The sequence below is a fragment of the Macaca thibetana genome, chromosome 3 (assembly GCF_024542745.1).
Source record: "Macaca thibetana thibetana isolate TM-01 chromosome 3, ASM2454274v1, whole genome shotgun sequence".
Taxonomy (NCBI): Eukaryota; Metazoa; Chordata; class Mammalia; order Primates; family Cercopithecidae; genus Macaca; species Macaca thibetana.
This window is the reverse complement of record NC_065580.1, coordinates 37,075,287-37,088,283: the sequence shown is the minus strand read 5'-3', so window position 1 is coordinate 37,088,283 and position 12,997 is coordinate 37,075,287. Positions and strand designations below refer to the sequence as shown.

The window sequence follows — 12,997 nt, the reverse complement described above, 5'->3', positions numbered from 1 at the left end:
TCCCAAACAACATATGCACATTTAAATTCTACTTTCTGACAGCAGCTAATTTTGTTTTGCATTAGGATGGAAGCAAACTTTGAAAGCATGATCAATTCTGGGTACCCTAGAAGCATTTTTCAGATAAAACTTGGATTGTAAATGTAAAGGTATCTTTAATCAATAGGATTTCAGGCATTAGACTTAGGGAATGGTAACAAAAATTTGGAGGCATGACAAGCTGTCCTTTCTGACTCCAGTCCCTCTTTGGGGCTGAACCCCTCTAAGCTGCTCTTTCATTACCTAAATATGTACCTTGTTTCTGCCTGAATGTCAGCATCCTTTAAATACACCCTCTAAAATTTCACTAGCTACCAGAACAAGAGCATTGGAATGTATAATGTAATGGTGGTGGTTGAGGTTGAGAGAACACATTGAGAAGATGACATGGAAAGAAGTAATCAAGAACTATTTATGGTATGAATAATTTGGGCATCTTTTATTTTTGGACATATATTTTTCTACATACTGATTCCTTGGTTTTTCTTTTTTGTAGATTGGGCTAATGGATACTACAGACAACAGAGAAAACTTGTTGAAGAGATTGGCTGGTCCTATACAGGTAAACATATTACTTATATAATGAGATTTAGCAGAAACTTTTATTGTTTTGTATCTGTTTTTGTATATAAAAGGAAGCTTTGTAGCACAATACATCATGTCAACTTAGCTAAATGGATAGTTAGATTAATTAATAGATATATAAAATACAAAATGTTATCTTATAGGCTTTCCATAAACAAATTTGGTAGTGTAGGACTTATTGACATTCACCCAAACTGTATTTGAAGCTCAGGCCCAAGCTGTCTATATACCTTCAAGAAATAGCATAACCTGGGGCTCTGTTTTTTTCAGCAGTGAAATGGGGGGCTGTTCTGAGCATTAAATTAGATAAATAAAGTGTGAAGCACTTGTCAGAGAGCCTACTTCTAAACAGAAACCTCTCAATAAATGTTAGCTGCTGGAGTTGTTATGATCATGCTAACGATTATTTTTGTTCCTTTAACAAATATTGATAGGATTCTTGCTCTCAGAAGGAGCATTCTTCTGAATTACTATTGTTTATTTATTGGCGTTAGAGTATAAAATGATTTTGTCACATTACTAGACTTTGCTTAGAACATTATGAACATCTGAAGTTGGCTTGAAATAGTTAACAACCAAAAATCATTATCAGAAACTCTGGGAGAGAAAGTTCTAGCCCTGAGTGGAAGAATATGAGTGGAATTTAGGTGAGCCATGGCATGCCTAGTAACCATCTGGGATGGACTTGAGTATTAGAGTTGGGTACTCATTAGCAATAAGCTTGGGTTGATAAGATAAAATCACATTACAAGGGCTTTACCATGAGCCTGGTCAATTTTACTTAATAGATGAAGCAGAAGCATGTTGAATTTTGTAGATAAGGATGTATTTTCTTTCTTCTTTTTAATTGCTACCTTAAAAGTAGTAAATGTTCATTGTAGAAAATTTAGAAAATAGGTTCAAGTACAAAGAAGAACATAAAAATCATTATTTTATTCTCCTCAGGAATAGCCACTTAAAAAGCTGCTATAGTCCTTTTAGGACAATTTTTATTATCCAGAGTTTATATATTTTACTTATAGAGTTACGTATCCAGTTTACTCTTAAAATTATATTTATTTCCTCATTTTAATTATTCTTGCTTATCATGATAGTTAATCTGCTTACTAATCCATTGAATAATTTTTTTATTATGTAACCACTTCCTTATTTTTGCATATTTAAGCTTCTATAAGCAGTGACAGATAGATGAATTGACAGATATGTTTTTATTTTTATTACTTCTGTGCTATAGAATTATTGATATGTAATTACCGAGTAGAAAAAAAAAAAACTTTCAGGCCGGATATGGTGGCTCAAGCCTGTAATCCCAGCACTTTGGGAGGCTGAGGTGGGTGGATCAGGAGGTCAGGAGTTCAAGATCAGCCTGGCCAACATGGTGAAAACCCATCTCTACTAAAAATACAAAAAAAATTAGCTGAGCATGTTGGCACACACTTGTAATCCCAGGTACTTAGGAGGCTGAAACAGGAGAATTGCTTGAACCCGGGAGGTGGAGGTTGCAGTGAGCCGAGATCACACCATTGCACTCCAGCCTGGGTGGCAGAGAAAGATTCCGTCTCAAAAAAATAAAAAATAATAAATAAATAAATAAATAAATAAATAAATGTGTGATGCACACTGCCTAAATGCTTCCTAGACAGGTTACACGCGTCTGTCATACAAATGACTACTCCACTGTATACTACCCAAGATTGATGATTGTCATATCGAAAATCTTTGCGAATTCAACAGATTTTTAAAAATCAGGTCTTGTTACTTTAATTTGCTTTTTTTAAATTACCACTGAAGTCATGATTTTAATTTTTTATTAGCCATTTGCACTATACCTCTTCAGTGCAATAAGTTAAATTAGAACCTGGAAAACAATCAAGATATCTGTCAGAGCAGGAAGAGTGAACAAATTAAGGCACATCTCGACTGTGGAGTACTCTGCAGATGGGTATGAGGTAAACCTCTGTAATATTGTACAGAAAGACCTGCTATTAATTTACTCATTTATAATAAGCACCCATACATCTATAAAATACTACTTTTGATATTTTTAAATCCTAAAAAATACATAAAAGCAAAAATTGTTCATAATTCAACTCCATTTTGAATTATTTAAATGTAATTATTTTCTTTTTTATTTTGCTATATAAACAAATTATACCCAATTTAATAGGCATCAGCAAACTCTATTTACTTGAGGAATTTCTTTTTTCAGTAAACATGAATTTTAATCAAAAGGGTTGTTGGACCAAAGAGCCTACCTATTTATAATATTAATAGATATGGTCAAATTAATTTCAGAAAATTGTGTTAAAATTATCTATTTCCCCACGTTTTCACTAACACTAACTCTAAAAAATCTAGTCAATTTGATTAACCAAAAATACAATAATTTGTATTTCCCTGATTACCTAAAAATTTTTCTGTTATGTTTTTGTATGTACTACCAATTGGGTATATGTTTATTAACTAATGTAGTATTGTCTTTTAAGAAAACTTTATAATTTTATATACTTTATAACTTTACATCTGACAGTTGTAACTCATTTTGTCTTTCTTTTCCTACGAAAGAGAAATCCTAGTATCTTATAAAAATCATGGCTGTTTTTTAATGCCCCTAATAATTATGAGAAACATGTTAGGAGGGACTAAGAATGCTAAGAGGGCATCCCTGACCATGGAAGATGACATTACAAGGGGAAATTCCTAGTTTTCCTGGAAAATATCTGCCAGTGTCACCATCTGGGCAATAATTAACGCAGGACATCTTTTTAAATGATTAATTTAGGTATTGCTAGTTGTGGTTTGGGAATGCTGCTTCCAGGATAAGCTTTTCCCCAAGAAGTTCTTCATGAGTATTAAAGTTCTACATGTTTGGGCCTTTTACGTTTATATTTTTATTTTTAATTCCTAAGAATATGACAAGCCGTCTTTTAAAAATTCACTACTCTATTGTTTTTAAGATCATGTTTGCTCCATTAAGAGTAATATATAACTGTTCTAAAAACGTGATACCTAGAGATATTATCACAGAATATAAGTCAGCCTGGTTTAGTGTTCTTAACAGCTAACTTTCTAGTTTCAGAAGCAAAACTAGAGGCAGGTTATTTTCCTCTAACCAATCAATTTTCAAACAGAGAACTCAGATATTTACCAAGTATGTATGAGTAAAATGAAAAACAAACTTTAATGCACCCTCCACTCTCCCTAAACCCAGAGTTAGAAAACGGAGGACCTACTGCCTAGGGAGAAAGAAAATTATAGTTCTCAGCTCCAAGCAAGGGTGGATGTATGTTGACTAATGGAGAGATGGTGGTGTGTGTTTCCCAGCAGCCCAGGGGCCCTATGCATCTTGGGTGTGCCTCATCAGGTTAGGAGAAGACAACAGTTTAACCAGGGTTTCAGCAGATATGATAGCAACAACACATACCATTGTGCAATATCTTATTATCTTAGGAGACAGCCACAGAGCTGCTCCTTTTAATGGGCTGAGTATAGGCACGGCATCTATAGAGTGGCTAGGCTTTGACAGATGGGTCTTTGCAGAAACAATGCATAGTTCTTTGCTTTAAAATCAAGTTGAATCATCTTGCTCATAACCTAAGGCCTATTGGCTTTAGCTTCTTTCAGGAAAGTCTAGTGATCAAAGGGATAGACTCATTAAAATGTGGTATTTGTTGTAGGCAGTGGGGTGGCAGATCTCAAAAAGGGATGTTCCAGAGTCAGAGTGAGGATGGAAGCTTACCAAAGTTTTAAAGAGTGAATTGCTTTATTTACATTAGTGCTTCCCATTGGTTTGGAAAATTATTCCTAGAATATTTGAGGATCCTAGGAAAAAAATAAAGATGAGGACATTTTACAGCTCTTTTTTGAGCTCAAACTGAGAGGACATAATTATTTTGTCTGAATTACTAGACTATCTAAGAGAAAACAAATAAATGAAATTCTTTATCCAAATGAATGTATTTCACCCAAGCAAATTACATCAAAAACAAACCTTTAACGTGGATTATTCACTATAAAGTGAATTATCACTTTTTATTTTTAATACAAGTATTTAAAGTTTGGTAGTATTTTTTAAATTTCTATGCCATTATTCCATTTAGAAAATGAACGACTATGCTAACTGCTTAAAATAACTATGAAAATAATAAAATTTTAGTCTTATTCTTAAATGTAACTAATTTTGTGAGTGGCTTGAGGAAATTGGACTTGACCACATTCACTTCTAGTTTCATCTTAACAGTTTATCTTGTTGAGCTGTATATTTGTGTTCCTTCCCATATTGTCTCATCATTTAAATTCGTCAAATTAGTGGCAATCACAGAAGAAATGACTTACCCTTGAGTGTTTGAACATACAGGATTCTATTAATAAAAATTACTAAGTACAGGCCGGGCGCAGTGGCTCAAGCCTGTAATCCCAGCACTTTGGGAGGCCGAGATGGGTGGATCATGAGGTCAGGAGATCGAGACCATCCTGGCTAACCTGGTGAAACCCCATCTCTACTAAAAAATACAAAAAAACTAGCTGGGCGAGGTGGCGGGCATCTGTAGTCTCAGCTGCTAGGGAGGCTGAGGCAGGAGAATGACGTAAACCCAGGAGGCGGAGCTTGCAGCGAGCTGAGATCCGGCCACTGCACTCCAGCCTGGGCGACAGAGTGAGACTGTCTCAAAAAAAAAAAAAAAAAAAAATTACTAAGTACATTATAAGGCTTGTCTGTAAAAGAACTAATAAACCATTTAGAAATATTACATTACACATCAAACATTATTTAAATGGAATCACTTGAGCTAAGGTAATTTATGAAAAAATTACATAATTAATGATATATGAAGTAACAATGTAAATCCCTGCTGGCTACCAGATGGGTGGAGAAAGGGAGGAGAGGTAATACTCTTTTACTTGTGTTTTATGCATAGGCTAAGAACAACTTTCTATTCAGGATGTATGCTATAATTATGCTAAGAAATGACAGGGTTGGTAAATACAGTTGACAGTCCCATTTTTAAAAGTTAATATGGGAGGTTGAGCAAGGCTTGCTTGTCACTTTATGATGAAAGAGTGAATTGTAAATCTGGGAATGTCAGCATTAAGAATCTGACTCTTTCTGTAACAACTTCATTTCATTTAAGGGTTTCAGAAAATAAATGTCACTCTTCCTAGTAACCTTAAATTTTATTTTTATTTATTTATTTATTTTTTATGTATTTATTTTTTAATTATACTTTAAGTTCTAGGGTACATGTGCATAACGTGCAGGTTTGTTACATATGTATACTTGTGCCATGTTGGTGTGCTGCACCCATCAACTCGTCAGCACCCATCAACTCGTCATTTACATCAGGTATAACTCCCAATGCAATCCCTCCCCCCATAACCTTAAATTTTCGATGACAATTCCTAAACATAGACAGTTCAGTGAAAAAAAAAAAAAAAAAAAAAAAAAAAAAAAAAAAAAACAGAAGATAAAACGAAGTCATTTAATTTTTTTTTTTTTTGAGACGGAGTCTCGCTCTGCCGCCCAGGCTGGAGTGCAGTGGCCGGATCTCAGCTCACTGCAAGCTCCGCCTCCCGGGTTCACGCCATTCTCCTGCCTCAGCCTCCCGAGTAGCTGGGACTACAGGCGCCTGCCACCGCGCCCGGCTAGTTTTTTGTATTTTTTAGTAGAGACGGGGTTTCACCGTGTTAGCCAGGGTGGTCTCGATCTCCTGGCCTCGTGATCCGCCTGTCTCGGCCTCCCAAAGTGCTGGGATTACAGGCTATTTAATTTTTTTTAATCTCATGAACACATAGCCCAAGATTATCCTAGGAGATGTTACAATCTTTCTTCTCTTTGAGTTGTTAGGTCTTTGACTGCAACCTCAAGCAATGATAGGGTCATCAGAAATGGGAGTACTTTAACTGCTTCATTCTTGGAAGTAGTACCGCAGAAATATAATCTTTATTTTCTGGACTTTAAAAATATTATAATGTTTCTTTTTCACCAATCTTTAAAGCAACTTGAAATTGAAAATTTTATGTTGATACATTCTCAGGTGTTCTTCAACCTAAACACCTTTAAATTTTTAGTTAAAGAATGCATTCAATTCAAATAAAGTGTGGCTGTTCTGGCCACACGCAAGTCTGTTAGACCTCGCTGGATACCCTAGAATGAGGGAGTCTTTAAATACCAAATTGATTCTATTTCTGAAAATAGAATATCTCGTCTAGATAGTCTTTCCATTTTGATAACTGTATAGACTAGAAAATGCTACTTATAGAAAACAAAAAGGCCATAATTTAAGGTTGTGTATAGTATAGTTTGGTGTTTGGCTTTTATTTTTGGTTTAGTGTTTTATTTCTTTTGACCTAGGAGAAAGTAAGCCAAATTTAACTCAGAAAGAAAATTTGAATCCATGTAGAATAAGGACGGATTTTTGGCCTTTCTTTAACTTCTGTAATCTGGAATATCCTTTTAACATATTATATTTTCCTGTTTGAGTCACCTCTTCTTATATAAACAGACTGTTCCTTTCTAATTTCCAATTGAGCAGTAGAAAAGAGAGTTCCAGAACTCTAACTATAGAATTATCTCATTTCTGGGCCGGGCGCGGTGGCTCAAGCCTGTAATCCCAGCACTTTGGGAGGCCGAGGCGGGGGGATCACAAGGTCAGGAGATCGAGACCATCCTGGCTAACACGGTGAAACCCCGTCTCTACTGAAAATGCAAAAAACTAGCCGGGCGAGGTGGCGGGCGCCTGTAGTCCCAGCTACTCAGGAGGCTGAGGCAGGAGAATGGCGTAAACCCAGGAGGCGGAGCTTGCAGTGAGCCGAGATCTCGCCACTGCACTCCAGCCTGGGTGACAGAGCAAGACTCCGTCTCAAAAGAAAAATAAAGAAATAAATAAAAATAAGAAAAAGAATTATCTCATTTCTGTTAAAAAATATGTATTTATATGGACATAGATGAAAGGCTAGAATGATGTACTCTACCCTGTTGACCATGGTTACCCCTGGAGAGTGAGTCTGTAGATATGGATGAAACATAGGAGGCAGGAGCCTCACTTCTTACTGTACCGTTTATATTGGGGGCAAAAATAATTTTTGACAAATATGTTGACACAAAATATTTTCAACTTAACGTGAATTAGTTTTAGCAAGAAGGGCAAAGATAGTTGGACAAGAACCACAGCTTTGTGTATTCACCTGTCAAAATGTAGGGCCTCTGCTTGGCTGAATCTCAGTGAGAGGATATCACAGACCCTAAATAAGAGCATGGACAGTGCTCAGTGCAGGTTTTCTGATCATCATTAACCTACAAACTGACTAGGCTGCTTGAGAGCTCTGCATTTCAATTTTCCTGTTTGTAAAATACTTCTTAATAATGCCCGACTTAATCGTGTGCAGATCAAATAGATGCTTCACATTGTTGCAGAAAAGCTCTTTGAGCAGGTACATTATGAATCCAAGTAATTATTATTGAACAGTGTCTTAACTTGAGCCCAAACAGATTGAACAAGCCTAGGCCTACCTGATAATCTCACAAGAGGATTTAGAAGGGGTTGATTTGCTTGAATGAATATTATGTACAGATATTTCCTATCATCTGTAGATTTTTTTTTTGAAGTTTAGCTAAGATTTATATTCTGGTCAAACTTTTTCTATGCTAGATAATGATGACTAAAGCAAGCCTTGTTGTGGAGGCTGAATAGGGTTCAGTTAAGTGATCTAAAACTCAGAACCTACTGGTATTGACTCTATTCATGAAAATTGCTATGAGTAGATTTTAGGTGTTCTCACCACATGCACACAAAACAGATAAGGATGTGAGGTAATGTGAGGTAATGTATATGTGAATTAGCTCAATTTAGTCATTCCACAGTGTATCCATATTTCACAACCACATGTGTATATAATAAATATATACAATTTGTGTTTGTTGATTAAAAGATAAATAAATAAATATGCTTAACAATTTTATTTGGTTGCGACTCTCATTTAGTATAAAATTTAAAAACCTAAGATGTGGCTGCAGAATGGCATCACAATTAAATAATCATTGTTTATTTTCTCTGCTAGTAAAACTAAATGCTAATGTGTCTCCCCGATAAAAAAAAAAAAAGTTAAAATTGCATAGATTCTTTATTGAGTCCAGCTTCACAAGTACCATTGCTGGTAGCATCTAGTAGATGCTTCAATGGGATAGGCAAGTCCTTTAGCAGCTCAGAATGAGGAAACTTGGCCCCTTCTCCTTCTGTCTGAGCTGAAACTGTCTGGGCTTTGTGTAGGATGCATTGTGCTTCTTCCCTTGCTGGGCGTCCTTTACTTCAATCTCTGTGTGTTTTTTGTTTGTTTGTTTGTTTGTTGGAGAAGGAGTGTCTCACTCAGTTGCCCAGGCTGGAGTGAGTGCAGTGGTGCAATCTCAGCTTGCTGCAACCTCCACCTCCCAGGTTCAAGCGGTTCTTCTGCCTCAGCCTCCTGAGTAGCTGGGACTACAGATGCCTGCCATCATGCCCTGGCTAATTTTTTGTATTTTTAGTAGAGATGGGGTTCCACTGTGTTAGCCAGGATGGTCACGATCTCCTGACCTCATGATCCGCCTGCCTCAGTCTCCCAAAGTGCTGGGATTACAGACGTGAGCCACCACGACGAGCCCACGCTCTGTGTTCTTTACTTAGGAGGGCTGTAATTCGTGAAATAGATACATTTCATAAAAGAAAAAGAGAAGAGAAAATTACATGGCTGTTTGAAAGAAATCTAAGTCTAGGCTGCAGTTTGTATTGTCACACAAAATTCACTTAAATGTGTTACACTTTTAGGCAAAATGCCATTATAATCATTTTATGTTGACCTTTGTTGCCCTCCAATTTTATGCATCAGTAAGGGCCTAGTGGAAGGCTTATTTAGTTTCAACTTCCTTTGTTTTCGGTATGGTAATTCTGACTCTTTAAACCAATAATTTTCAAGGAGAAAAAGATAAAAAATCTGTAAATGACTCATTTCTATTATTCAGACAAATTTTTATTAAGTGTTGCATATTCTAATGACTGAGGCACAGAATTACAAAAATTATTTTGAAATACAGTCAGACATGTTTGGGACTTAGGGATTTTATTTCCTTTATCCCTTAGGAGGAATGTATATATGGCTGTTTATCCTGTTATCTATGAATACCATGTGACAACTAAAGAATAAAAATATCAAACTTCTAAAGAATTAAAGTTAGTTTTATTCCGAAGTCTGACTGAGGACTATAGACTGAGGCCTAGAGCCGGGAGTACTGCTGCCGCACACTGTTGCAGCCACAGCTTTTACACAAGTTGTGGAGGTTCAGTATGTGCAAAATCACATCAGATTCACTCAAAAGTTATGTTAAAGTAGAAACACATCGAGGTTTGGGTGTAAGAGTACATCTAATTACAGATTACTAAAGTATATTGGTTATAGATTATAGAAGCATAATCACTAACCCCATCAGATGTTATCTTATGTGTAAGAAAAGGCAAGGATTGGGGTCATTTATCTTCTAGGGAATACAGTGACTCAGGCAAGAGACGTGGGAGCTTTGTGCTGTATCCTCTTTTGTCTTCAAAGCCATCCCTCCAGAGAGCCGCACATTGTCACAGAGTCAGAAGCTTGTGAAATTATAGTGGCAAACAGAAACAAGCAAACATGCCTTCCTACATTTACCACTTTGTCTCATACCTTTTTTTGCTTAAGCCACATAGTGCTTTGTTCAGGTGAGATAACCCCTTGACTGGACCAGAGCTTAGCCTTCTCCTGGCTGGATGCAGAGGATCTTAAAGATCCTCTGTGGCCCTTAACACACCAGCATCCAAACTGTTATAGACTATTCAGGGAGCTTCTAACTATCTGAATATTCTGGTACACTTACAACAGCTGCACATATTCATTCTTCAATTGCACAAGCCTAAGGTTTCTTTGGAAGAGAGGGAAACTTTAACCCTATTGAGAGGTAGGGTCCAGACCTGTAGGCCATGTTTGATAACCTCAGGACAGTGGGCCTGATGGAAGCCAGAATCAAGGGAGAGACAAGGAGGAGCCCTGAGAGACAGGAGACAGTTGGGGGACTGAGGAAGAAATATGGCAGCAGAGACTGAGTGCAGTGGAGCCTGGCACCAGGAGGAGCAGGTTCCCAGTTCATTGTGATGCACCTGGCGGCTCCCCTGGGGCCTTCCCCTCCCAGAGTGTTCCTCTTTCTTGAATGCTACACGCTTTGTCCTGGAAGCAACAGAGCCCCTGCAACTCCATAGTGGAGCTCCTTCTGAAACAGGCAGAAATGAGAAGAGGAAGATGCTGGGGGTTCAACAGCCGAGGTGCATGTGGTGCAGGCATTCAGTCCAATTAAACAGGCGCCCAGAGCCAGGGTGGAGACTGATGGTCTGGAGGAAGGAGCAGCAACCTTGAACACAATCAGATTCTAGTCCATGCAAGCTAAACTTCATTCCTTTAGGGGATGCTATTCAGCTCCCTAATTTAGTAGAATAACTTCTGATGACAAATAAAAAGGAACCTATATACGAACAGGCTGAGGAGACAGTGTGATAAAATGGTAGATGCCTTCTGATCGGATTTCCTTAATGCCGAGATCTGTAAAGTGTAGAAATCTGAGCCATTATCTTCATAAGTATTGTAAGTGCCAATCTGATATTTTTTTCCCACAAGGAAAACACTTTTTTATTTCTCATTATAAAAGTATGTTCATTTAAGAAAATCATGTATGTATCATATATATTTATATTTAATACATTTATATATTTATTTATCTATATATTAATATATTAATATCTATCTATCTATGTAATTTCACCTTCCAGAGATAACTACTCTTATGTCTTCTGTTGGGGAAATATAATTAAAAGCAAAATCTTCTCCCACCTCAGAAATCCTCTCCATAAATGTAACAACAACAATAACAAAAAGCAGTTTTATTATCAAACAAGCATTAAACCAGAATGTGATACACATCACAGGCAATCACTGAAAGATTGCCAAGATAGGAAGAAATCTCATCCCCTCATATAACCAAACAGGTACAACCCATTACACGTTTTCAAGATAAACAATAACTTGTCTTCAAGTAGAAGGACTTGACAGCAACTTTGTCCCACATGGTTCAGCTAAACTTTAACTGGTAATTGGAGTGACTGTTTGTGTTACCCTGTTGGCTTCATCCAGAGGGAAAACAAACCGTACATTTTTGAGACAAGAGGTAGCTTTACAAATTGGAGCCAGATGCTCATGAAAGTTAAGCTCCTGCCTTCCCATAGAAATTGGGAGAGTAGGGCACTGTCTTCCTTGATGTTTGCGTTTCGTAAGGATGGCCCCTGGGTCCTTGAGAAAAACATCCTGGATCATAAAGCTGACAAAGGGCCTATCTAGCTTTCAAAAGGATTGATATACATTGCAAAACAAGAAGGTACTTACAATGATCTCTTTTCTAAAGTAAATGCTCTTTAAAAAAGGGTGGGGTGGGGGTGGAGAGAAAGTGTCTTCCTGGTTTTCAATGGGGAGAATTAAGCCTCTTAATTTTTATTTGTCCGTACACTTCCTAATTATGCATCCTGAATTCTGAAAGCCTCTTACTAGATGTACTGCTTTGTAACCTGCTTTTATCTCAATAGTAGTTTGTGAATACCTTTCTAAGTAAATGTATTGTAACTAAATCAGTGTGCGGGCAACAGAAAAATAAGCTTCTACCAGGTCTAAACTTTGACTATCCCTATGCCTGAAGCAGAGACTCACACATAGTAGGAGCCCAATATATATTTGATAGTTTTTACTTTATTTCCAGTCTCATGGGGAAACAGAAATAATTTCCCCTGAGAGGAATTGTGACTAGTAATAACATAATTTCAGGGGATCATCCCAAATCCTTCTTGCAACAAATAGGTTATACAAAAAATAAATACTGTGGAGTGAGTTCAGAGCTAGACTTAGCATATAAGAAGTAGCTAAAAATCTTAACGAATTGGAAAACAGGGAAGGCTGCATTTTGTAGCGCTTTGCCACCTGGAAATTGAAACAAAGGCAGAGCCACCTAGAATCAGCGCCAAAGCAAATCCAAAACTTGGCATATGCCGAAATATATTACCTCTAAACTCTGTAGTTTCCATTCTTTCATACTTCACGAGCATATCTAGGAAGTAAGATCTACTTGCAGCACTTTAAACAAATAAATAAATAAATGACATATAGTTTTTCTTTTCCGAGACTCTAAAAGTTTGTTCTTGAAGATCAGTTGTGTTTATGCATATAATGTACTCATATATCATTCAGATTTTTATGTTCAGTCAACTTGTGTTAGAATATGAAGGAGTAAATTTCTCATCACCTCCCTGTCTTAATTATAAACTTAACTATAAACTTACTGACA

The 12,997-nt window shown here is 36.8% G+C and overlaps 1 protein-coding gene across 4 annotated transcripts in view; it reads left to right on the top strand.

Moving 5' to 3' along the window:
* Positions 1–12,997, top strand: part of PTPRZ1 (protein tyrosine phosphatase receptor type Z1) — a 191,057-nt gene that overhangs the window by 55,815 nt on the left and 122,245 nt on the right. For all 4 annotated transcript variants that reach the window (XM_050785075.1, XM_050785074.1, XM_050785073.1 and 1 more), the window contains exon 2: positions 536–601. In XM_050785075.1, the coding sequence (XP_050641032.1) occupies positions 536–601 (66 nt within the window). The remainder of the gene's footprint in view (positions 1–535; positions 602–12,997) is intronic.